This window comes from Chaetodon trifascialis, chromosome 22, assembly GCF_039877785.1.
Source record: "Chaetodon trifascialis isolate fChaTrf1 chromosome 22, fChaTrf1.hap1, whole genome shotgun sequence".
NCBI lineage: Eukaryota > Metazoa > Chordata > Actinopteri > Chaetodontiformes > Chaetodontidae > Chaetodon > Chaetodon trifascialis.
This window is the reverse complement of record NC_092077.1, coordinates 14977925-15003166: the sequence shown is the minus strand read 5'-3', so window position 1 is coordinate 15003166 and position 25242 is coordinate 14977925. Positions and strand designations below refer to the sequence as shown.

The window sequence follows — 25242 nt, the reverse complement described above, 5'->3', positions numbered from 1 at the left end:
TCTTTACTGCTTTATCTGTTGTGTGTGTTGTTGTGCAGGAAACAAGTTGTTTGTTAAAACCTTGATTACTGAAAACAGTTGCTTACTGCTGGAAACAGAGTTGATGAGAGCCGTGGGAAGCAATCATTTAATTTTCAGGTCAGAAAATGTAAACCACAACTGTAGTGGCAATCTAGCTACAAAAAAGCCACTTGAGGGAATCTGAAGTGATTTCCAATTCATGGTGGTGTGTAAAAATGAATGTGTGCCTGATTGCTGGTAACCCCTAGCAACCATAGTGCCTCACCAATGACACACCAACAGTCATTCAGCTGGAAATGCTGCCTTGTTGTCCTCAGCTGCTTTTCTTAAAGCAAAGCTAGCACAGCTGGGTGATGATATTGCGCCAAACAGATGAACTGTCATTCTGTACTCAGTGAGGTGTTGTGTCATATCGCCATTTGGCTACCAGAGGAAGTGGAGGAAATCTGTGTCCTGTTTTGCAACATTGACAACAACAACCAAAAGAGACTAAAAGTTCCTCAGAGCTGCTGAGATAGCATCTCTCTGGATTATTTTTCATTAAATACAAAATATTCACTAATGATTTTGCTAATGGTGAAGCCAAACTATGCACAAATATGCCATGCTTAACAACATCTTATCGAGGCCTGTGTTGACAGCGAGTTGGCTGATAAAAGAACAATTGATCCAAAACCAAATCAGCACAGTTTAAGAACAAACCCCTCCCTTGTCGGTAGCTTATCAACCTTTGGCACAGCAGGCTAAGGTGTATTAAGAGCAACATTCAAAAGTTTATAGGGTCTGTTTTCTTTAGCCTTTCCAGAGGCAAAAATACAAGAGCACAAGAGTGAAAACTTGACAATGTGTTTAATTTGTTCAAAACTGCAAACATTCACATGTCTTACTAGCTTAAAATACCTCCAAGTTACCTTTACCTCCACGGCCAAGAAGCTCATAGGGCCAGTGTACAGCATGCAAACAAGAAAGCTTTGTTCAAGACCAGCACAGACACTGTGCACTGAGTGTCGGGTAAAGTTAGCATCTTCTGCTCTTTATTGGGCCATTGGCTTTAGCCTCAGTCTGTTAGCACGATATTGTGTATTTAGCCAGATAAGACCCCTTTTACAGGGCTCTCACTTAAAAAGGATTCAGCTGAAAACATGTAGAAGTCTGGACAGGGTTATTTTTGAACTCAAGGAGCTAACATTAGCTTGACTATTAGCAACAGCTGCTTAAATCTGCCAGTGCTTGTCTATATCTGTCTGACATGAAGGACCCATTTCTGCAATAACTGAGAATTTTGAGTGGAAAATTTGCCATTGTGATCAATGTAAAGGGAATAGTTCACATTAAGCCCATGCCAGTAACACACCCTCAGTGACCTCAGAATCACCTCTGTCACACCTTTGTCTGCAGGGCCGTTAAATGGATTGCTTTCGGTAGACAGTCCAGTCATGACTCGGGCAAATAGACACCCAAAGAGTGTGTCAGAGTACCTGTGAGTGGACCTTTCCTTTAACGATGACTGATGAGGGAGTGTGTGTTTTATGTGTTATTCTCTCAGCTTGGTACAGACTACGGCTGGTTATTGATTCACAAAGCATTCTGACTGAAATGTGTTTATGATACCGACTAAAATCAGAGTTATCTTAACAACCACCAACTTACATGATATGGCTTAATATAAATTTTTGTTGGAAATCTCAAGTTACAAATAACATGGTACTGAATCAAAACAGATGTGCTAGTACAAGAAGAGCATTTCCAAATCGTACTCGCTATTTTAGTTTGTATTCGTAGGATAGTGAATTTGGGAAACTGTTGATGATGATCGATTGATGATACAGGAATGAACCCATTTGTTGTCTGGTAGGTGAAAGTCGATGCTGTGGGGGAATATTTCAGCAGTATTGGTTTATATGACACCTTCCTGCTGAGACAACATGATGAACAATAACATTCGGTCGCTCAATCTTGTTGTTTCACCTTTTTAAAGAAGCAGTCTGCACAGCTGCAAACTTCATTTATCCACTAATTGTGTGTGTGTGTGTGTGTGTGTGTGTGTGTGTGTGTGTGTGTGTGTGTGTTTGTAATATTTTCTTCCAGGACAAGGACGCTATAGGGAGAAAATGTGGAGAAAATCTGTATGAATACAGTACTGTGGTGCCCTCTTGTATCCAAAATATGTCACTGCAGTACTGAATGATCTAAAGAAGAGCGTGTCAGATCAATGTCTTTGTAAAAATGACAATCGCCAGTCTTGTGAGATATTACATAATCCTCCTACACTTACAACATACTGACAGGGCAAGTAAACCAGACTTTTTACTGCGAAATAGGTCAAATAAAACGACTTCCTACAAGAGTAAAAGCACATATTGTGCCTCATATTAAGAGGAATATTGATCAGTTTATCCATTTGGGAAAGTGCCAACAGACAAGAAGGAGGTAAAAAAAAAAAAAAAAGCCCTCTTTAAAATTGCTTTAGCTTACATTAATGAAATAAAAGTCTTCCATTTCTTGCTGTGTCAGAGAGAGACTGCTCAGTTTAAACTTTAATTTCAAGGTGAACGAAATCAGTACCGCTTTGGCTGTTTGCTGAACACGTGAAGGGATACGGAATGCAGTTACACTGGCAACACCTGCAGCGCAGCTACGACAAACAATTGAGCGAGCCAGGCAACACAAGACAGTGACCTGTCGTTCTGGGATTGTGTCTTCACTTTTTGGACCCACCGCAGCTGTGCATTTTCTTCACCGAGTTTGTGGTTTATGGGTAAGTTAACATCTGTACGCTACAGGAGAGACAGAGAGAGAGAGAGAGAGAGAGAGAGAGAGAGAGAGAGAGAGAGAGAGAGAGAGAGAGAGAGAGAGAGAGAGAAATCCGTGGACAGCCATCTGAAGGCAGCAGGACCATTTCGACGTTCTGTCTCGTTTGAGAAAGTGGTGCGCATTTTCAAAGTGACGCACAATTACGCACGCGTCAGTGAATACTTGGATTCATTCAAATGCCACCAGCACCAGTTTCTTTCAGAAGTACACAGACTTATTTGATTTTGTACACACCAAATTGGTCGGGTGTAGCTTGCTCATACCGTGGAAAACATCATCACAGTCACATTCTGCATCTTCATCCAAACACTCCACGGAGCCACTGCCTGCGTCCTCTCCTGTCTGACAGATCTCCGAAGTAGCTCCTGAAGCATGATGTTTTTATTACCAACAGATGGATAGCTGTGAGAAATAGGATGTGATTGAGAAAAAAACATGGCTGTGGTTTAATCTGATTCTAGGGGATTGGAAACTGTGCGTTTTGGTTTGTCTTTTCTACATTTGTCTGAGGAAATTTGACAAATAGGTTTGCCTGCCTAAGACAGAACTATGAGGAGCTTTCACTTTAAACTATCATGTGTAAACATCTTGAGTGTTGCTTTACTCACATTTTTTTGAATTGTTGCTTCACTGTAAGCATTTAAATGTAGTTTTGACTAACTGAATGCTATTTAATTAATAATTAATCAATTTGCAAGTTTCATTTCGTAAAGATAAGATAAGATAAACTTTATTGATGTCACGCCATTGAAATGAAGTTGTTACAGTACATACGTCTTATTAAAAATAGTTACCAATATGGATAATAAATAAAGTGTTGTTGCATAGTTGAAAAAATATACAACAAATTAAAAATTGCACAAGATGTCATGGTTGATGTAGTGGATAATGTGAGCATATAGCAGTAGTGCAAAAAAAAACAGTAGGCTTATGATGTAGAAATTGGAAAAACAGCATCAACACAGTGCTACATTAAATGATGCTGGAGTTAAACAGTCTGACAGCTGCTGGGATGCACACACACTGGATGCAGCAGTGTGTGACTGAAGAAGCTGCTTAAGCCCCTCTCTGTCTCATGCAGGGAGTGGGATGGGTTGTAGATGATTGACGTCAGCTTGGCTAACATCCTTCTCTCACCCACCTCCTCGGTGGTCTCCAGAGGGCAGTCCAGGACAGAGCCAGCTCTCCTGACCACTCTATTTAATATTTTTCTCTCCCTCTCAGAGCTCCCACAACCCCAGCAGACCACTAGACCACTAGAAAACTGCAGATGACACCACAGAGTCATAAAATGTTTTTAACAGTGTCCTAGATGCTCCAAAGGACCTCAGACTTCTAAGCAGATGTAGATGATTTCGGCCCTTCCTGTGCAGGACATCTGTGTTGTTTGTCCAGTTCAGTCTGTGGTTGGTGGCAACACCCAAGTATTTGTACACACCCACAGCGATGTTGACCGGTGTAATCTGCGGCACATGACCATCTCCTTTGTCTTGCTGGCCTTTATGTGCAGGTGGTTCAGTCCACACCAGTTGACAAAGTTGGTGAGGACCTCCCTGTGTTCCCCTGTGATGCATGTTCAACGATGGCTGTATCACTGGACAACTTCTGGATGTGACAGCCGTCAATGTTGTGTCTGAAGTTCGATGTGTAGAAGGTGAAGAGAGGGTTAAGACCTTCAGAGTTTGACATTATCATCACCCTGCACTGACATTAGCCAGGCCAAGAAGACTGATGAGGGAATGAGAAATAAGTGGAGGAGGAATGAATTATTTTATCAGTAGCTTTAAGTCATACTGAGATGTTTTAATAACAAAAATGTTTTTTTTTTGTTTTGTCACTACAGAGTTTCGAGGATGAGAAACATCAGAGCAATGACTTTATTGCTCTCAGCATCTCTTGGACTGTTGATCTTCTATCTCTGTAAAGATTTTGTTGACCTCAAAACCAGTAGCCTTCATGCATTTGTGAGAAAGAGTGACAGTCAAATAAGAAAACCCACCAAAAACAACTCCTATGTGTACTCCTGGCCAAAATGTCAACAAAATACATCTGCTGCCAACGTCACAGGCTTCAGCTCTCTTCCTGTTTCTATAAAAGACTTTCTATACTATCGACACTGTCGCCATTTCCCCATGCTGCTGGACCTTCCTGACAAATGTGGAGGAGCTGATAATACAGCAGAAGTCTTCCTGCTGTTGGTCATTAAAAGCTCTCCTGTGAACTACGACCGCAGAGAGGTGCTGCGCAAAACCTGGGCTGACGAGCGGCAACACAATGGTGTTTGGATCCGAAGGCTCTTCATCTCAGGAACAACAGGTTCTGGTTTTGAGAAAATGAGACTGAATAAACTGCTGGAGCTGGAGCAACGTCAGTACAACGATATCCTCCAATGGGACTTTACTGACACGTTCTACAACCTCACCTTGAAGCAGGTTCTCTTCCTGGAATGGATGGAAAGAAACTGTCCAAACGCTCGCTTCCTGCTAAACGGCGATGACGACGTCTTCGCCAACACTGACAACATGGTCGAGTATCTCCAAGGCCTCAAGGATAATGATGGAGGCAAGCACCTCTTTACTGGCAATGTGGTCCAGAATGTGGGGCCCATTAGATCATTAGAGAGCAAGTATTTTATCCCAGTTCAGGTACAAGAGTCAGAGTCATATCCCCCCTACTGTAGTGGTGGGGGCATCCTGTTGTCTGGCTATACAGCTTCGGTCATATATAATATGTCCCAGTCCATTTCCATACTTCCCATTGATGATGTTTACTTGGCGATGTGTCTGGCCAAAGCAGGACTTGGCCCTGCTTCCCATATGGGAATGAAAATGGAAGGACTGCACATTCCCTCCAGTGCAATGGATGGATATGACCCTTGTTATTATAAAGAAGTTTTACTGGTACACAGATTCCTTCCAGTGCAAATGTATCTCATGTGGTACAGAGTAAATGATCCGGATCTGAAATGTGGTCCCTCTGAGAAAAGGTTTTAAAAGGCTTGGTGACACTTTGTTGTCTACTCCTGCTCTTAGGTTGTGAGTGCAAGCTTGACCTTTGTTATTCTATCATGAGAAAAGTTTTGAACTGGTTTTTTTAACCATTTTTTTTCTTAAAATCTTGTGATAATTGTACTGTTTATTGTTAGATTGTTATATTTATATTGTGATATATATTTATATGAGAGACAGAGAATTCCCTGTCATCTGAAACGTCGCACACAAAGTTCAAGGTTCAGCTCAGTTCTTCATGTGATATTATGAATACAGTTTGAGCTAATGCTGAAAAGCTCCAGTTCTGTTTCTGCTCTTTTTGAAATTTCTCCTCTGCAAACAGCCAATAAACTGCATCTTGTGGTCAAGTTGATCATTTACCTACATGCTTTTTTTGTGCTTTACATAAAGAGGTTGGAAGCAAGGGGGCGCAAGAGGTGAGATTTTTCCCCACTCTCCTACCTCATGTCCTTGTGGCCTATGTGGCATCTGAGGAGCCCAGATTGGCTGTTAGGAAATGTTACAGTTAATGATCAAATTTGACATCTAACTGACAGATAGAGGTAAATCCTATAAGGCGTTGGCTCTACGTTAAGCACGGTAACGTGGAGCGGAATGCGTCTTTTTCCTGGCTTCACCTGCAGCGTGCTGACGGCGGAGGGCAGTGCGGGTCGCAGGTGAAAGAGGACGTTGAGCTTCGAGGTTGGGTCTTCAGTTTGTGGAGCCAGCACGGCGCTGTGAAACTCACCGAGTTTGTGGTCTGTGGGTAAGTTAACATCTACAGACGACAGGGGCATATGTGAAGGAAGAAGTTACTGAGCAACCAGCCGGTGAAGTGAATGCCGAAAAAGCCCCGTTTGAAACAAAGCAGAGGATTACCAGTTTGGATCAGTCACCAGGGAGTTAACGTTAGGTCAATAAGCTCTGGTCGCTCATCTTTTCTTTTTATTATTATCATTTCTCTGTGATTCAGGCTGCAAGCAGAAGACACACGTTTCAGGAAACACGACTGAGTGGCACTAATTTTTCTGTAATAATAATAATATTAATAATAATAATAATAATAATATCGATACTTTGTGAACTATTATATCACTACATAGAACTGTGTAAAAAAACCGAGAACAATCTGTTTTTAAAACGATTAAAACAAATTCTTCATTGCACAAAAAAGCGCAACCTCGTGGGATTTTTTTTTTTTTTAATATTTATTATATATTTTTTATTTAATATTTTTTATTTAATATTTCACGTGAAAATTAATGGGTGTGTACAAATGATCTTGTAGTCAAAACGATCTCGTTCAGTAATTCAGTGCAGGTACTGCTGACGCTTCCAAATCCTTTATAAGTAACGCATTTGCTGGGAGTGGGAGGGGGGTCACAGAAACACACCCAGGGACTTTTTACTATAGCACAAGCATGGACGAGGTGAAGTTGATCATTTACGATGGAGAAACGGTATAAGCCATCAAACCGGTTTTACGAACAAGGCTGAGACGGAAACACAGCCGACAAGCGTAAAAACCCGGTCCGCCCCCTAATGACGCGCCGCGCCGGGACCCGTAACCTATTTGGCCGTTATATATAGATTATTTATTTGACTTAATTTAGACCTGTTGTAGGAATACAGGAAATCACTTTATTAGCACTTTGTTTTTGCGAGAACCTCTTACTATTTATTGCGTCCTGTCGCCTGCGTCTTTTAGTAATAGCTGACAGGGGAGACTGAAATAGCAGACGACAAATCAGGAAGAGGAAAAAAAAGAGGTGCGTACGCGCCATGGAGACCCGCTGCACAAGCGTCAGAGCATGCGGAGCTGTCAGAGGACGTTTTGCACAGTAATGCTTGACACGGTGTGGTTTTTTGGAAATAGCAGCCTGAATGAGAGAAATGGATATTAATTAAAAAAAGAAAAGAGCTGACTCTGATCCAAACTGTATCTATATACACTATCCCTCACATGATCTACTGTAGGCTGCAGATAGTAACTTATATACAGACATGTCAGACAACAATTCTCCCAGCTTTGGGCCCCATTCCGGCGAGTGACACGAAACCCAAATGGATAAACTGATCAGCGGTCCTCTAACTGTGAAAGAGCAAATGCTGCGTCCACAGTAAAACAAGTATATTAAGTACCAAAACACTACAGTAGTCAGGAGGTAAATTACTGACTTACACATTCTGTTAGATGCAGTTTTTTTATTGGCTGCTTGCAGTGACTAGTTGTAGAAATCAGGTCCATCACTCATCCAGTTATCATGATTCAGATTCCAGTATAATACCACATGAACGAATGACATTAGAATATATTTTCCAATAAATAATAAATCAGAAATTAAATTAGTGATTCAAGAAATTCTATTTGAACTTGCTGCACTGCAGATTGCCGGGTTTTAAATTTTTACATATGAAATGACAGTGGTTCAGTCATGTCCACTTTAATTAAAAAAAAAACAAAAACAAAAAAAACCATTGATTATTCATGTGTTTGTGCACAGCAAATTCTTGATTTGCATGATGTACAATTAAGTCAGAAAACATGCGAAAACATCATTAATTATGAGTTTTGGTACTATGAATTATCAGTTTGCAGAATGTACAATTAAAGGTCAGATTGCCCCCCCCCCTTCCCTCCATTCATCTCTAGCCATGCAGACAGGTTTTGAAATCTGTGTCTGCAAAATCATCACTATGAACAAGGAAAACTGCATTCCTTCCATCTCCATTGTGAGTGGCATCAGTCATGCACAAAGAAATGAAAACAGTAACACTATGTGACGAAAAGCACTGTTGAGCATGTTAACCCCAGTACCATTTGTTAAGATCATGAAAAGCTTGGTACTCTCTGTGGTTTTGTAAGTAACGGCATGTTTTGCAAGCGTGTTCTTTGCCAAACCAAGAAGTTGTCACTTTAAACCTGCTTCTCCAGCTTAAGTATCTCATGTATTCAGAATTGTTTTGGTCAAGGTAAGTTAGCCTCTCTGCGAGCTCCTTTGGAGTGGAAAAGTCCTCGACATGAATGAAAGAATCTCCTGGGATATGGTCCTCATATTGTTGTCTTGAGGGGCCCAGAACTACTGGCACAGTTCCTAAACTCATAGGTCTGTATAACTTCTCTGTGATGTAGTCTTTGTAAACTGAGTTTTCAAAGGAGAGGTAGAATTTACAGCTAGAAACTATCTTTACATAGTCTTGTTCACTGAGATCTTGGCCGAATGCTCTTCCATAAGTGTGAATCTCGACATGATTTTTCAGTTCATTGTAGAACTGAACTCTCTTAAACTGCGAATTCCAGTTGCTCACAATCCAGCAGACCAGCTTGTCCTTTGCTGGCAATTTGAAACTCTCATCTTCAGATGTCAGTGGCACCAGATACCCATAAGGCACAGGAATATTTGAATCCAGTCGATAATTGCATGTCAAGTTGAATAAGTGATTAATCTCAGAGATTGGATCTGAGTTTGCAGGTGACTCCATATTTGTCCACACCCATTTCTGAAACCAGGGACGTGGCTCTTTTGGTAAACTTTCTAGATTTCCATGAATGTCCCTGTGGTGGAAGAGAACCCCGTGGGCCTTATGGTACAGAGACTTGTCATCTGTCACTTGGCATCTTTTGATATTAAAAATATCACAGCTGGCATCAAACTTGCGTCCAAATGGCCACATCCAGATCAGTAAAATAGTATCAGGCTCAGTGTCCACTGCTGCAGTCTGGACCTTCTGGGTGTCACTGTGATTTGGGTTAATGTGCAGCTCTGTGGAGCAGTTTGACTTCTGGATCTGTGGTGCCTCTGGACACACAACTGTAGGACAGGAATGATTGGCTCTCTCCATGTAAGTGTCAAAAGAGGGGAACTTGATTTCAGGCTTGTAGTACGTGTAGAGGAGAACCACAAAACACAAAATCAGCAGGGTGCTGAAGACAGCTGGGCGCAGAGACGTCCACTGGCAGGCTGAGGAGGACATGGCTCACCTTTGGAGAGAGAATAGATCCACTGATTATCAACAGAACATTTGATATGACAATGAACTGTGGTGTCTGGTTGTAAAAAGTGGTGTGTTATCGGTCAATTGTTTTTAAATGTAGGCACTTACTGCAATTAGAGTCATCAAGGTTTGCCTGTCATGGAAACTGCCACTACATTTAAGGATTGGATGCCGGGAAAAAAGACTGTTTTTGTGTGTTATTTTATTGACCTGTTTCTAAATTAAGGGATTATGGGATATCTTTGATGTTATACTGTCTGGACAAAGCAGTATCAACGTGAAACAAACAAGGATAACGTTCAAGAAGGCTTTCATAGGACTCTGAAGAGGTGTGTGCTGGGGAGCAACCGTCAATAATGACAGGAAAGCAACACCGCACATGGCCGTCTTCAGCTGCACAGATCCACTGATACACATGACCACCTGAGCCTCCACCCTGCTCTGGAAAGCTCAGTTTAGACCGCTGAGTGCGCAAACAAGCCTATTTTTTATGTACGTGTCAGCAGCCCTTAATCTGTTATCCATTGTGTTTAATTCTTTTTATGGTGCCTAATTATTTCCGCCACTGAGGTAAAGGTTTCTTAAAATAAAAAAAAATCTATTATGCTCTGCAAGAACTTAAGCCTGCAACGACAACTTATTATGCTGCTGAGTGTGTAAACTCCTCAGGCATTTGGCAGTTAAGCCAAGAGTAAACAAAAGGAATTGTGCATAGTGTACTACCTGGAGCCAGCTGATGTACCTGACGACCTCCAGCAATCATACAGCTGTAAGGACACGACCTAGTAGCAGTTCTTTCCAAAACGGACTCTCCTCCGCTCAAGACTAACTAATCCAGGCCTGGGAAACCATCTGTGAGCATCATCCTCATCATCCAGCCATCGCAGAGGTTAGTGTAACATGATGTTGGATGGCAGTCGAAGGATCTTCTTGATGTGAAAACCCCCACCTCTATGTGGCAATACGGAAAGCGCGCTTGGGCATCCGGTTGCCACGCTGCAGATCTCTTCCGCAGATCTATTTTAGTCCTAGACTTAACTTTTTTGGTCACAATCTGGGAAATTCTTTTGTTGCAGCAGCAGGTTAAACATACACATTAACATAAAATATATACAACACAGAAGAAAAAGGATGGGAATAAAACTAAAAGAAAAGAATGTTCTTAAAAACAGAACTAAGGTAATGCTGGCAGTTTGTGTGACTCTACCAGCTACTTAAATAACTCTGTCGTGGGTAAGAAATAGCACGGAGACAGCCTCTATGTCGGAACGTGCGCACTTTAATGTGCGCCATGAACAGCTTCTTCAGACCAACAAGGCAAAGATCATCCCTCATGTGGGATGTATCCCTCCGCTGAATTCTAACAATCTTAAACACTGCATGCGTGAACAGAATATGGATCAAAATAAAAATTTGGATCAACAAATAATGTTAAAGGTAATCAACATCAAAATAAGAGTCCTCCAATTAAATATTTACAAAAAGACATCTCATGTTACACTCCTCCCTGTCTTCAAATGAAATGTCCTCATTTCAGGAATATAACTAACAGAATAATAGCTACTGGTAAAAATATTTTTACCAGTAGCTATTATTTTTTTTAAATATATAAACCAGAATAACAGCAATTGTTAGAAAGTATAACAAAGTATACAGTTATAATATAATATAATATAATATAATATAATATAATATAATATAATATAATATAATATAATATAATAGCCGGTTACCCGGACCTCCAAACGGTACAAACTGCGCAGAACTGTGCAAAAAAATCTGTTTAAAATGATTAAAATAAATACCTCATTGTACCAAGGCAGTGCGACGCAGCGGAGAAAGCTTTTATTTGTTCTAACATAATTGCGCATTGAAACAAATTAAATCAGTCCGTCCATGATCCTGTGGTTGAAATAGTAGTTAATTAATTCAGTATTCTGCGTTTCCAAACGCACACAGTGAAACCGATCATCGATGCGGAAAAACACCGGTGATGCAGGCAGCAGGAGGGATGCAAATTTGCTGTGAGTGGGAGGTCCTGGGCCACGGTTGTCAGGTGGAGGTCGGTTCAGGGAAAGCAGGGGCAGGTGGAGGAATAAACAATGACGAGGTGAGGTCGATCGTTGAAACTGGAAACCTACCCGCATTGTCTGATCGAACTAGTTTTACAAGTAGAACCACACCTCAATGAGGTGACTTTCGTCTTCTCACAGATCACGGCTGGCACACAAACGCACGCTCTAAAGCCGGAGTTTCAGGGGAAAAAAAAAGGCGCTCCGCCAAGCCGACGTGAGGCGCTGCGTCCGATGCGCATCTCGCCGAAAAGTGTCTGTCAGAACACATCCGTCTATCTTTTAAATTAAATTAAATTAGCACATAAGAGATGACTCTAGCTTCTCAGCAGTTTGGTTTTGAGTGTTTCTCTTATTATCCTTTGCTTACTGTCACCTGCGCGCTTTGATCACAGCTGACAAGAGGCTGAAAAAGGGTTCTGAATGACAGAAAAATAATTGAAGCTAAAAGAAAGAAAGAAAGAAAGAAAGAAAGAAAGAAAGAAAGAAAGAAAGAAAGAAAGAAAGAAAGAAAGAAAGAAAGACCTTCTGACTTGACATTCACTCCCCGCCGACTTCAATAAGCATCCAAACTGGATATCTTCTACTTCCCTTGATCACCCTGTCGGCATTTACTTCACCAGCTGGTTCCCCGGTAACTTTATCCCTCACATATTCTCCTGGAGATGCAGATGTAAATGTTTACTTACCCGCAGGTCTGTTACACAAACTCGGTGAAACAAAAAAAGCTGCAGTTTCACGGCGCTGCGCTGGGTCCAAACATTGAAGACACAATGCCAAAACGACAGCCCAGTGTCCCTTCTTGCTTGTGACACAAAGCCAAACGCCGGACCTGCGCGGCAGGTGAAGCCAGGAAAAAGATGCATTCCGCGGCACACCCGCTCCACGTGTCAATGTAAAGGAAAAGCGTCCCTGTTTCCGTTTACCTGTAAATTCTGATTAAAAGGGACCAGTCCCTCCCTGACACACACATTCAGAGACATAGGCAAAAATGATAGGACTTTAATTTCATTGCTATAAAAAATGAAAAAAAAAAAAAAAAAAAAATTCATAGAAAATGACTGCACATGCAGGAAAACTCTAATCCCATTTTTGTTCAGTACAGTTAGCAAGAGATGTTTAACATTTCTCCCTGACAGGATTAACTCTCAAACTATTAGAGGCTGATAAAACTTTAACTTGAGGTCACTGAGGCAGAATTGAAACTGTGATAAGGAACAGCAACGATCTCACCTTGAATCAGAAAAGCTCTGTGCGTTCGGGATGCTTCTTTGTGGATAAAAATGTGTTGTTCAAGTCTTTGAATAGCCAAAACTGCATCCTTTGACAGACAGAAAGTGTGATGACAAGCCCAATATTTACATGGCTTTAAGTAACTGGACTTATCTGAAATATTGGAGTGCATAATACTGAACGGTGAACAGAAAGTGGAATCTGTTGCAATCTCAGAAATGAAACGAAATTTTTTAGATATTTTCTGCCAGACAAATGCTCACATTGGGGTGGATTATATATATAGTTACACACAAACAAAATCTTCAAGTTTAATTTCTGGAATGCGAAATGAACAGAATTTCTTCTTGTTTTTTATTTGTTAGAACTTGCAGAGGCAAAGAAGAAGACTGCATCGACAGCCGTGGGAATCTATTTGAGAGAGGATCCCCTTTGAAGATCCTGCTGACATGTTTGACGTAATTAATTGTAACATTCCCGAACATCCTGAGCCTTTCAGAGTCCACAAAACAGTAGATGAGGTGTCAGAAAAAAATAATTCTCCCAGCTCCACAGCCTTGGTCTTGTCTACATGTCATTCTGCCACATTGTAAACTCATCAACATTCGTCATAAACTGAAACAAGATAAGATGTCTGTCCACAGAAAAGGAAGTGTGTTAAGAGAGTACTGAAAACTGCAGCACTTTGTAGGTAAATTATTCACTATAAGATACAGTTTATTGGCTGCCTGTGAAGAATAAAGTCCAGAAACAGGTAGATACCATAGGGGTGTACTATTAATGGATAAGCAGTGTATTTTCAGTCTAAATCCAGGCTTTTAAATGTCACAAAGATGGCGCTTTAAACCCAGATCGTTATGAGAACTTATGCTGCACACCTAAACTGTTCAGAGATTTAAAAGCACCATTTATTCCTTTTGGGTCGATATTTTCTGTGAGTAATACCCATTATCTCTGGCTATGTTGAACTTGCTTTGTAGTACTATGACCCCAGCTGCCATAACTCAGATGTCATTGTAATAGAAACAACCCTGGAGCTTTTCAGCATTACTACAAATTGACCTCATAATATGAATCTGAATTTGTAATATCACACGAACAGTCCAATCAGAAATTGACATTTGAGCTGCAACTTCTGATTTTCTTCTGAAAATTGAATGTGTGCTGTCACAGAAAAGAAAAATCAAAGTGGATGTTAAATGAAAAATTAAATTGTTGATTCAAGAAATTAAGTTTGAGCTTGCTGCATTGCTGGTTATTAATATAAACACTTCAGGTGAATTGCTGATGTCTGTGTGCCGCTTTGAGAGCATTATTGTCAGTATCCCAGACTGAAATGTAATTTGGCAGATGCTCTTTCTCAGTTAACCCCAGTACCATTTGTTCAGATTGTGAAAAGTTTGGTACCGTTTGTGGTTTTGTAAGTAACGGCATGTTTTGCAAGCGTGTTCTCTGCCAAACCAAGAAGTTGTCACTTTAAACCTGCTTCTCCAGCTTAAGTATCTCATGTATTCAGAATTATTTTGGCCAAGGTAAGTTAGCCTCTCTGCGAGCTCCTTTGGAGTGGAAAAGTCCTCGACATGAATGAAAGAATCTCCTGGGATATGGTCCTCATAGTTTTGTCTTGAAGGGCCCAGAACTATTGGTACAGTTCCTAAACTCATAGGTCTGTATAACTTCTCTGTGATGTAGTCTTTGTAAACTGAGTTTTCAAAGGAGAGGTAGAATTTACAGCTAGAAACTATCTTCACATAGTCTTCATTACTTAGTCGTTTGCCAAATGCATTTCCATAAGTGTGAATCTCAACATGTTTTTTCAATTCATTGTAGAACTGAACTCTCTTAAACTGCGAATTCCAGTTGCTCACAATCCAGCAGACCAGCTTGTCCTTTGCTGGCAATTTGAAACTCTCATCTTCAGATGTCACTGGCGCCAGATACCCATAAGTCACAGGAATATTTGAATCCAGCCGATAATTGCATGTCAAGTTGAAAGAGTGATTAAGCTCAGAGATTGGAGCTGAGTTTGCAGGTGACTCCATATTCCACCACACCCATTTCTGAAACCAGGGACGTGGCTCTCGTGGTAAATTTGCTTTATTAATGTTCCTGTGGTGGAAGAGAACCCCGTGGGCCTTATGGTACAGAGACTTGTCATCTGTCAAGTGGCATTTTTTGACATTAAAAATATCACAGCTGAGATCAAATCTTATGCCAAATGGCCACATCCAGATCAATACGATGGTATCAGGCTCAGTATCCACTGCTGCAGTCTGGACCGTCTGGGTGTCACTGTGATTTGGGTTAATGTGCAGCTCTGTGGAGCAGTTTGACTTCTGGATCTGTGGCGCCTCTGGACACACAACTGTAGGACAGGAAAGATTGGCTCTCTCCATGTAAGTGTCAAAAGAGGGGAACTTGATTTCAGGCTTGTAGTACGTGTAGAAAAGAACTCCAAAACCCAACACTATCAAGCTGCTGATGACAAATGGGCGCAGAGACGTCCACTGGCAGGCTGAGGAGGACATGGCTCACCTTTGGAGAGAGAATAAATCCATTGATTATCAACAGAACATTTGATATGACAATGAATTGTGGTTTGTTATCAGCCAATCTTTTAAACACAGGTACTTACTGCAATTAGAGTCATCAAGGTTTGAGTTCCAAGTCCAAAAGTAATTTGACATCACAAAGTCATTGTAAAGGTATGTCATTTAAGTTCAATAAAAAAGTGGTATTCTATTGGCTGTTTCTTATAGTACAGGTTATCCTGTTTGCCTGACTACAGAAAAGTCCATCTGGTCATCTGGATACTTTACCACTGTCATTTACACAGAAGGAACAGGGGCTCTAATTTTCAAACTGGTGCCGTCCATACACAGCTAAATACATGGATAAAAGATTTAAGCAAAGTCAAAGAGGTGAAACAGAAAAGTCGTGAAGTAATAAGCTCACAAAAATGAATGTTTAGACCTACAAAAATAGCAAAGCAAATTACTTAACAAAAAGTGTATATTAAAGCTGAAACTGATATTGAAAGGCTTAGCTGGAGCGCAGGGTTATCTTTTGTTATTTGCTCTGGTTGCTGAGAGTGACATGAACAAATAAATGGGTGAAACCACCCAACAGGCAAACAGAGACCCACGACAATTAGTTTGAAGCAGAAATTATCATCTCCAAGTTAGAGAAACATACAGAAATAAAGCTTATTCTCCACCCAAAACCATACATTTTTAGTGAAAAATAGTCACGGTAAATTTCCTTCAGTTTTATTATTATATCTTTAGCTATTGTTAGTATTTTCCATCTATACTTTTTGCTGGATGCAAAATCTTTGCATCTAAATTTGTGCCTGTGAATTATAATATAAACTGAGGCGTCCCTCAGTACTACACACTGTTAGTGGTTGATAAAACAATTTCTTCAATCACAAAAGGCTGTTGATTAGCTTACATCATGATTAAAAAAACACAAGCCAGCAATCTCACCTTGAAGTAGAAAAACTGTGGTAAGAAAAATCGTGCAGAACGTTTTTGACTGTGTATTCCTGTGAAAGCCACATTCACATGAAAACTTCCTTCTCACTTTCTCTCTGAGCCCTGAGCATGAGTCTCAAATGTCCGTCCTCATTTCACAAGCCAGGAGCTCATTGTGGTGATAGGATGTCTAGCACAGTCACCTGACTTCTGACTTATGTGCACTGGTCTCAGAGCAGTGATCACAGTGCAGGAAGAAAGCAATGTTTGCTCTAGTTTTATGTTCAGCTCATAGCGTAAAGAGTACATGCTGTTCATGACACGAAGAAATAAAATCTTCCAAATGAGACATCATTTTGAGTGCATTTAAAGCTTACCTTATGTATTCTAATCTTACAATCGATACGCTTTGTACTTTGGTTTGGGGAAAAACAACGTACATAAATAAAATAGAACTCATAAAGCTCATAAAGATAATGAGGCCTGACTTTTTCACAGCCGTCGGTCTTGACACAGACGTCCAGAATGATTTGTTTCTCAGTACTTAATATGCAGTAACTGCACTGCAATATTGAAAGCTGATGTTCAGTAACTGAGTTCAATAATTTTCTTCGCTGTTGCTGGTGTTGGGCTATTCGGATATACTTAATAATTAATCTGGTGTTTATGGTTTTACAGGGGTATTTTCCTCTAATGCATCATCATGTGTTTTCCATTTTCAATGGTGATATCAGAAGTGAGTACGACTGTGAAAAAAAAGGTAAACTGGAATATGAAACCCACAGCAGATTTACAAATTTTTTTTAAAGCTCCCTCGACCAGGTAGCAACGGAGAAGAAGTGAAACTCCGCATTCAGTCGAATGCAATGTGTGAATCCACTATTTTGATGTCTCATTCAGTATTAGATTTATCATGCAATAATTTGGATTGATTTTGTTTGGTTTTGAATAAAATAATGGTGTTTTAACACCACGCAGAGCCAAACAATTAACTCCAGGATCTGAAATCTGTTGCAATAATAATAAACTGCTCTGTGTCCTTACAGCCTTCTGTCCTATATTTTATTGCATTTACTGCACAAACTTTCCAACTAAATTTAGTGACAGCACACAGACAATAAACGACTTGAAGAAAAAAAAATTCTTGGAAATGGAAAGAATAAATAGTTGCGGTTCCACAGTCAGACAAGGCAGTTAAGATAGGTGTGGTCATGCTCAAAAGATCCGGTTTCCAGGGAAAGCAGAGATAACAATGGAGTTATTAGACAAGAACATAGTGCAGAAGGACAAAAGTACAAAGATATAGCCATTGATGACTTTGGAAAAGGCAACTTGTGGCCTTGTATATTGAACACAAATATTTGTGTATATATATGCATGTGTATGTCACTGGTTAATATGTTAAAGTGGATTTCTACTGTGTTTTCAGTGGGCGATGATAGGCACCTGAGCACAACAAACACGAGTCAGGAAGGCAAGTAAGCAGACAGGAAAAAAGTAGTGCTCTCAATCGATTAAAATATTTAATCGTGATCAGTCTCATGAATGTCATAGTTAACTCGCGATTAATCGCAAATTAATCGCACATTTTTATCGATTCTAAATGTCCCATTAATTGTAACAATCATCATTATTTAATACTGTTATCCACAAGGAAAAGTGAATAGGCTTGTTTTGTGCAAATGTTTGTGTAGTGTTCTATTTCACACTAACATTTTCAGTTTGAGCAGTCATTCACGTTTGAAGCAAAATCTCACAGAATTTAACACTGTCAATAAACAGATGACAAAAAATAAATACTTGGTTACAAAAAAGCCCCTTCAACAACCCTTTCTAAGGGATCAAAACTGGGTGATACAAAATAAAGTTACAAAGTGCACATTATCACTATTATCGATAAACTAGGACTCAGGCAAAAGTGCAGTTAAACCATAGCTTAAACTTTCCTTTCTTAAATTTCCTTTCAACATACAAGCAGTCAGACTGTACTGCTCTTCTGTTTATTCACCAGAGGCTTATAAACCCCACCTCTTATGTCTCTCCAGAAAGAATAAACATTACTTGGCTATGGCTGCAGTAAGCTTGTTCTTAGTTATGGTATCCATTTGCCTCCGTTGAAAGCCATCAATTGTCGCCTGGTTTTGACAAGCCTATTGTTTTGTTTCCGGTTTACAACCGGATCCTGTAGTTTTTCTTATGTTACTAGCAGTGGCCACAGCTTATGAAAAATGACAAGTTAACAATGCGATAAAAAAAAAAAATGAAGCAGTTGAAATTGATTTGCGTTAATGCGTTATTAATGTGATATTTTTGACAGCACTAGAAAAAAGGTATTAAAAATTCTTATGTGATTCATCAGAAGGTCTCGGTCATTAACACGTAAATGATCGGACAATTTGACTAATACTGGGTGGAAAGACTGGTGCTTGTATACTGTGGTAACAGAACAGTCTTGATCATCTGATTGTGTGCAGGTGTGCCTAGAAGAGAAGGCCGGACCAAACCTGTTAGCCACGCCTTGTAGTGAGGCATACACAGACAGGGGAGAAATAGACAGGAGACAGCGGGAAACACAAACGCACAACCGGAAAACGAGGGGAAAACTGCAAATTCCTACAATATCAACATTATTGTAAAGCATAATGAATAACAAAAGTTATGAAATGAGGAAAAGGTGGCAAAAACAGTGGAATGGAGGGATATTGTGATGCCATGTCTGCAAAATTCAAAATGATGTAAGGTATGCCAGAATTAAAACCAGCCGTGCAAGGTGCTCACTCATGCATATACTTCTTGACTGAAAGTACTGAAAGATGTGAAATTTGCTGTGTAATAGACGTACTGATCCACTCGAGGGTAAGATGTCATTGTCACACCTAGATCACGCAAGATCATGCAATGCAGGAATCCATCTTACCAGGCTTCAAGTACTGTGCTTGTGGCTGAAACAAAGTTGTTCAGATCAATCCTCGTTCTCTGAGAACTACCAGTAGCTACAAGCAGGTATGGTTCAGATTGGGTGACAGCATGACTGGTCATTCAAAAACAGTATTTCATACACATTGAGTCATACAATGCAACATAGTACATTGCTTTTCTATGCATGTAAAACATCTGCCAAGTTACTGCCTGAAATGCCTTGTCAGGAGTCCAGCAATTTTTCCCAATACTACATCACTATGTAACACAGCACCACCACCAGCTCTGTGGCCATCCTCTGCAGAGGTGATGATTCCACCCACCTTGCTGTCTGCCATTGTTATACAAAAATGTGGAAGGTAATATGACGAACAAAGCAGCCAGTTTCTCTGTTGTTGGCTGCAAGAACCTTGACAAAGTCCTCATCTACTCCCACCAGCTGAGGATGTCAAGACCCAGTGGATTAACTTTATTTTGACTGCGCGTGCATTTTAACATTACTCTGTCAGACTACTTTGTCAGTAACAGTACAAGCTCAAGGATACAGGACTGTGAGTTTGACATGGTTGTTTGCAGCATGGGGGTGCCCACAGGGAACAGTCTAGGCTCCCTTACACTTCACCTTCTACATTGCAGATTTCACTTGGAATTGAAGTAATTGCCAACTGCAAAAGTTCTCTGATGACTCTGAAATTGTTGGTCTCATCACAGAAGGGGACAACAGGGAGTACAAAGAACTGATCCAGGAATTTGAGGACTGGTGCCAGAGCTTCCAGATCAATGCAAGGGAAACCAAAAAGCTGGTGGTGGACTTCCGCAGGTGCAAACACTCTCCTACACCAGTGAACACCCAGGGAATGGACATAGAAAAAGCGGAATCTTATATATAGCTGGGTGTTCACCTGAACATGAATAAAATTGAATGGACTGACAATACAAATGCACTATGTAAGAAAGGCCAGAGCAGACTGCATTTGCTGAGGAGACCCAGATCTCATTCGCACAGACTTTTTTTCACTCTGTCTGCCAAGGTAGTGCCATCAGGACTGCTGACGGAAAGAGATGTACCAGACTGGTTAGAAGGCCAGCTGTCCTGGGATGTCCTCTCGGTTCACCACTCGCCTGAGACACCACGTATCTCCAAAGCAGTAGCTCCCATGGACAAGCCACCATAACCATCCTCATCTCTTCCACCTGAATCCTTCAGAGAAGAAGCTGGACAAAAGTGAAAGGAGGGAAGGTGTAGAGCAGACCTTGGGGCAATGGGTTCACCAGAGAATCCCATCCCAGAGGTGGATTGTCATTCCTCGGGTAGAAGTGGAGTGGACAATATGGCAATGGTCCGGAAGCAAACAACTCAATTTACACTCTGCTGAAGCAAATGCCAAATCTCCTTGACCACCTGGGAATGGATTCTCCACTATCCTGGGTTTAGACCCCCTTTTGACATGATGTCCACTGCTGTGGTAAACAGCCCTGGCACATACACAGGTCTGAGTGAGCAGATGAGGGAGTGAGCACACTGCCACAATTTGTTTGCCATCTTACATTGGATGGGGAAGGCTATCCCCCCTGCCTGTTGCTGAAGGCTGCTGTCTGTGGGCTCCATAAAGTCCCTGACAAACCAGTTGCTTGGTCTGGTGGGACCCATGTGGACAAAGGCCCAAGCTCGGGAGGCACCTTTGGGCAGGTTGCATGTACAGCAGAGTGAAAGGTAGTACTTGTGCCATGGCTGCTGTTAGGCCCATGAGAGGAAGGCAGAGCCCTCAAGTGATCCAAGAATGCAGCTGGATGCAACCGAGGCAGGCTTTGAAGGCCTGCTGCCTCTCTGGAGTTAGAACAATGGCCATCTTCTTGGAGTCCAGAACCATGCCCAGAAATGTTGTCGTCTGAGAAGGCTGGAGCTTTCTCCTTTTGTCAGTGTAGAACCAGGCCTTGAATGTGCTTCAAGAATAGGACCACGTGATGGCGACATTGCTTTTATGAGATCTCTCACACCAGCCAATTGTCAGGATAATGCCTGCTACAACAACTTAGCCACATCTGGTCCAAGCATAGGTGAAGGGTCCACCATCAATTTCAGTCCTGATCTCTTTGCTGGAGCTGGGACTGGGACAGCCACAGGTGGCATCTCACAACTCAAAAGGATGCTAAAGATCTTCCTGGAGCATCTGCCTGCTCCATTATAATGGAAGAGGCGCATGAGGACACTGAAGATCACCCACATAGCTGGATCCCCCAGAACATTCCTGCACCTGATGGGACAGGTGATGATCAAAGAGTGATATAATGGTCCCAGTGTTAAGCCGATGGATCTGTGTAGCCATGGCTCTTGAACAGCTTAATAAGTAGGCCATCCATATATATATGTACATACGTATCTGTATCATATGTAAAGCTTGAATGAGTCGCAAGGTGTCACTGTTGCACTTGCTATCCCAAGGCACATTTAGTAATTCCTGCATTGTGTTCCTTGCAGGACACTGTAGCGGTGAAATTTGTTCCGTGCAGGACGCCGCCATGTTCAGAGTTTACTTTTCCATGCCCTGTAAGGTAAGCAGTATTAATGGCGGCCACCATTATAAAACCACCCACTCTTTGAAATTGGTTATTTGTTCTGTATGTTTACGCATCATGCTACAGTTCAGCATGAGTTTAATGTAAAGTACTTTGGTTTTCTGACTGTTTTGACATTTCTGTTGGAGTATGGACAATAATGGCAGCTAGCTTACGATTGATTCCGTGTAGGTAGAGTACGACGAAGCATTATTTTTTTTTGTCACTTACTATTTTATTCAGTTATTTATTTTTATGTCAGTTACTTCTTGCACAGTGCTTTATTTAATTTTACAGGGTAGTATTATTTGTTTTAGTTTCAATGATGTGACAGCTGGGATAGGCTCCAGCCCCCTGCAACCCCGAAAGGGATAGTCGGGTATAGAAAATGGATGGATGGATAGTTTCAATTATGCATTATTTATTTGTTCAATGCTGCATTGAGTGGGCTAAAGGCCGCCATGCTAAAAGTTCGCTTTTCCATGCCCTATAAGGTGCTGTAAGAGATGAGGATTTTTTTCTTTTCCTGTGAAGCAAGCAATAAGCACCCATGGTCTCGGCCACAATCCCGAACCCTTTGTCTGGTGTCTCTTTCCCTCTGCTCAACACTCCACAACAAATCACAACAAATCATCTGGCAGGCACGCAGAGGAAGTGCGTTACATACACAAATATACGTTTGTGTGTGTGTACACGTATATATGCATTTATGGACATATATACGTATATGTACATATGCATGTGTATATGTATATATGTGTGTGTGTTATAACAAATGGAAATATTTACACCTTAAAATACATCTTTCTGGGCAGCACGGTGGCGCAGCAGGTAGCGCGTGTGCCTCACAGCAAGAAGGTTGCCGGTTCAATCCCCCGGTGGGGCCTTTCTGTGTGAAGTTTGCATGTTCTTCCTGTGCATGCGGGTACTCCGGCTTCCTCCCACAGACCAAAAACATGCTCATTAGGTGAATTGGTGCCCCTAGGTGTGAGTGTGAGTGTGAGTGTGAATGGTGTGAATGGTGTTTGTCAAATGTGTTGCCCTGCGATCGACTGGTGACCAGTCCAGGGTGTACCCCGCCTCTCGCCCATCGACAGTTGGGATAGGCTCCAGCCCCCCCGCAACCCGAAAGGGATAGGCGGTATAGAAAATGGATGGATGGATACATCTTTCTATATAGATATTTTAATAATACAATAAAATTCGGTTTTTGATGTAGATTTTTAATATGATAATGTAGACAGTGACACATTTGTGCACAAGATTTTTGGGATTTGTTAAACTCTCTATTTAATGATGTGCTTGGCAAAAATGTACTGCTGTAGTCTGTGACATGGGCTGCTCCAGTACACTACATCAAATTCCATGTACAACTCACCAATCAAATTCAGTAATAAAAGAGCTACAAGACTGTTAAAAATCAATAGTTGTAAATTGTAATGGCTCGTGGCAGGAATGATTTCCTGAAGCGGTCCTTGTGAACACACAAGCCGTCACAAGGACCACTTCAAGAAATCATTCCTGCCACGAGCCATCACACTTTACAATAGAAACTTAAGCACCCTCACAACCCCAATACTTATCATTTTTATCTGCACTATTGCACAATGTTTATTTATATTTACAGTCTATTTACATTTAGTTTTATCTTGTATTCACTGCTGCTTTTTCTGTATATATTTTTTGTCACTTTTTGTTTACTTTTTTAAATTCTTGTTTATGTTCTATGGTTGTCTGCATGTTTTTTTGTTTATTGCTACTGCAACAAAACAATTTCCCAGATTGAGGTCAATAAAGAAGCAGTCTAAAGTCTAAAGTCCAAATTTGCCCTCTCTTGAAAGGAAACTTTATTTGTGTCTCCAGCATTCAAATCTCGCTCCATCTTAATTAATTCATGAAGATCCTCTCCTTGAACCATTTTTCTCTTCCTACCTTGAATGTGACTCTAATATCCATATGTTCAATTTACATCCAGAAATTATATTTGAATCGTCTTCTTCACTGAGATCTTGCCCAAATGCATTTCCATAAGTATGAATCTCGACATGATTTTTCAGTTCATTGTAGAACTGAACTCTCTTAAACTGTGAATTGCAGTTGCTCACAATCCAGCAGACCAGCTTGTCTTTTGCTGGCAATTTGAAACTCTCATCTTCAGATGTCACTGGCACCAGATACCCATAAGTCACAGGAATATTTGAATCCAGCCGATAATTGCATGTCAAGTTGGATTAAGATGGAAGCTGTGTTTCCAGGTGACTCCATTTTACCCACACTCATTTCTGAAAGCAGCAGGGACGCGGACCTTTTCGGAAACCTTGCTGGATTAAAATCTGGATATTCTGGTTGTCCCTCTGCACACACAGCTGTGGGACAGGAATGATGGACTCTCTCTGTAAAAATGTCATAAGTGAGGGACTTGATGTCAAGTAGAGTGTGCAGAAAAGCAGTCGAAAACCAACGCCACTATGTTGCTGAATAGGAAGGGGAAGTCCATTGGCAGGTTGAGGAGGACATGACTCACCTGTGGAGAGACAATAGATCCATTGATTATAGACAGAACATTTCATATGACAATGAACTGTGGCCTCTGGTTATGAGGAAGTGGTGTGTTATGAGCCATATTCATAAAACATTCTATGTTGTAAGTTACCTTATCACTAATACTCGGCAACCTGGTATACCTGCCAAAGCGTGTAATACACCTGTCAGCCTATGCTGGTCCAGTGTCTCTGCCATTTGCGTCGCTGACAGTTACGCTTGCTGACATTTCAGGTGACGGTTACAGTTTGATGATGTTTATGCATCAAAACTATGTGGTTAGGTTTAGGAAAATATCAGTTTGACTTTAAATAACTATTGATAACGTTGATTACGTTGAGCAACAATCTCACCTTGAAGTAGAAAAACACTGTGGTGAGAAAAATAGTGCAGAACTTTTTCTGACTGTGTATTCCTGTAAATGCCACACTGACAAGAAAACTTCCTTCCTCTCTGAGCCCTGAGCATGAGACTCAAATGGCTGACCTCATTTCGCAAGGTGGGACCTCATTGTGGTGGTAGGATGTCGAGCACAGTCACCTGACTTCTGACTTATGTGTACTGGAGTCAGAGCAGTGATCACAGTGCAGGGAGAAAACATTGTTTGCTCTAGTTTTATGTTCA

At 41.0% G+C, this 25242-nt stretch overlaps 4 protein-coding genes and 1 pseudogene across 7 annotated transcripts in view; 1 reads left to right on the top strand and 4 right to left on the bottom strand.

Moving 5' to 3' along the window:
- LOC139350331 (N-acetyllactosaminide beta-1,3-N-acetylglucosaminyltransferase 3-like) overlaps window positions 1-12607 on the bottom strand; it is a 51786-nt gene extending 39179 nt beyond the window's left edge. Inside the window, exon 1 of the mRNA XM_070991604.1 lies at window positions 12583-12607. The gene's annotated coding sequence lies outside the window, so the exon portion shown is untranslated. The remainder of the gene's footprint in view (window positions 1-12582) is intronic.
- LOC139350329 (4-galactosyl-N-acetylglucosaminide 3-alpha-L-fucosyltransferase 9-like) overlaps window positions 1-12671 on the bottom strand; it is a 31143-nt gene extending 18472 nt beyond the window's left edge. Inside the window, exon 1 of one of the 2 annotated variants that reach the window (XM_070991598.1) lies at window positions 12583-12671. The gene's annotated coding sequence lies outside the window, so the exon portion shown is untranslated. Of the gene's footprint in view, window positions 1-9929; window positions 10002-12582 lie in introns of those variants that run through there. The other variant, XM_070991599.1, reaches the window with a different exon arrangement.
- Window positions 2700-5828, top strand: LOC139350948 (N-acetyllactosaminide beta-1,3-N-acetylglucosaminyltransferase 3 pseudogene; annotated as a pseudogene).
- Window positions 8572-12659, bottom strand: LOC139350328 (4-galactosyl-N-acetylglucosaminide 3-alpha-L-fucosyltransferase 9-like). Of its 3 annotated transcripts, none has more exons than XM_070991596.1 (2): window positions 12583-12659; window positions 8572-9807 (listed from the first exon to the last, which is right to left on the bottom strand). In XM_070991596.1, the coding sequence occupies exon 2, from the start codon at window positions 9798-9800 to the stop codon at window positions 8631-8633; it is 1170 nt and encodes a 389-aa protein (XP_070847697.1). In that variant the 5' UTR covers window positions 9801-9807; window positions 12583-12659; the 3' UTR covers window positions 8572-8630. The 3 variants fall into 3 exon arrangements, with proteins under 3 accessions (XP_070847697.1, XP_070847696.1, XP_070847695.1); XM_070991595.1 differs by lacking the exon at window positions 12583-12659 and adding an exon at window positions 11627-11777; XM_070991594.1 differs by lacking the exon at window positions 12583-12659 and adding an exon at window positions 9930-10003.
- A 1741-nt stretch (window positions 12672-14412) lies between the features above and the next one.
- On the bottom strand, window positions 14413-25012 carry LOC139350330 (4-galactosyl-N-acetylglucosaminide 3-alpha-L-fucosyltransferase 9-like). The gene is made up of 2 exons (XM_070991600.1): window positions 24972-25012; window positions 14413-15661 (listed from the first exon to the last, which is right to left on the bottom strand). Exon 2 carries the CDS (start codon window positions 15652-15654, stop codon window positions 14491-14493), a length of 1164 nt encoding a protein of 387 aa, XP_070847701.1. The 5' UTR covers window positions 15655-15661; window positions 24972-25012; the 3' UTR covers window positions 14413-14490.
- Window positions 25013-25242: the final 230 nt, after the last annotated feature.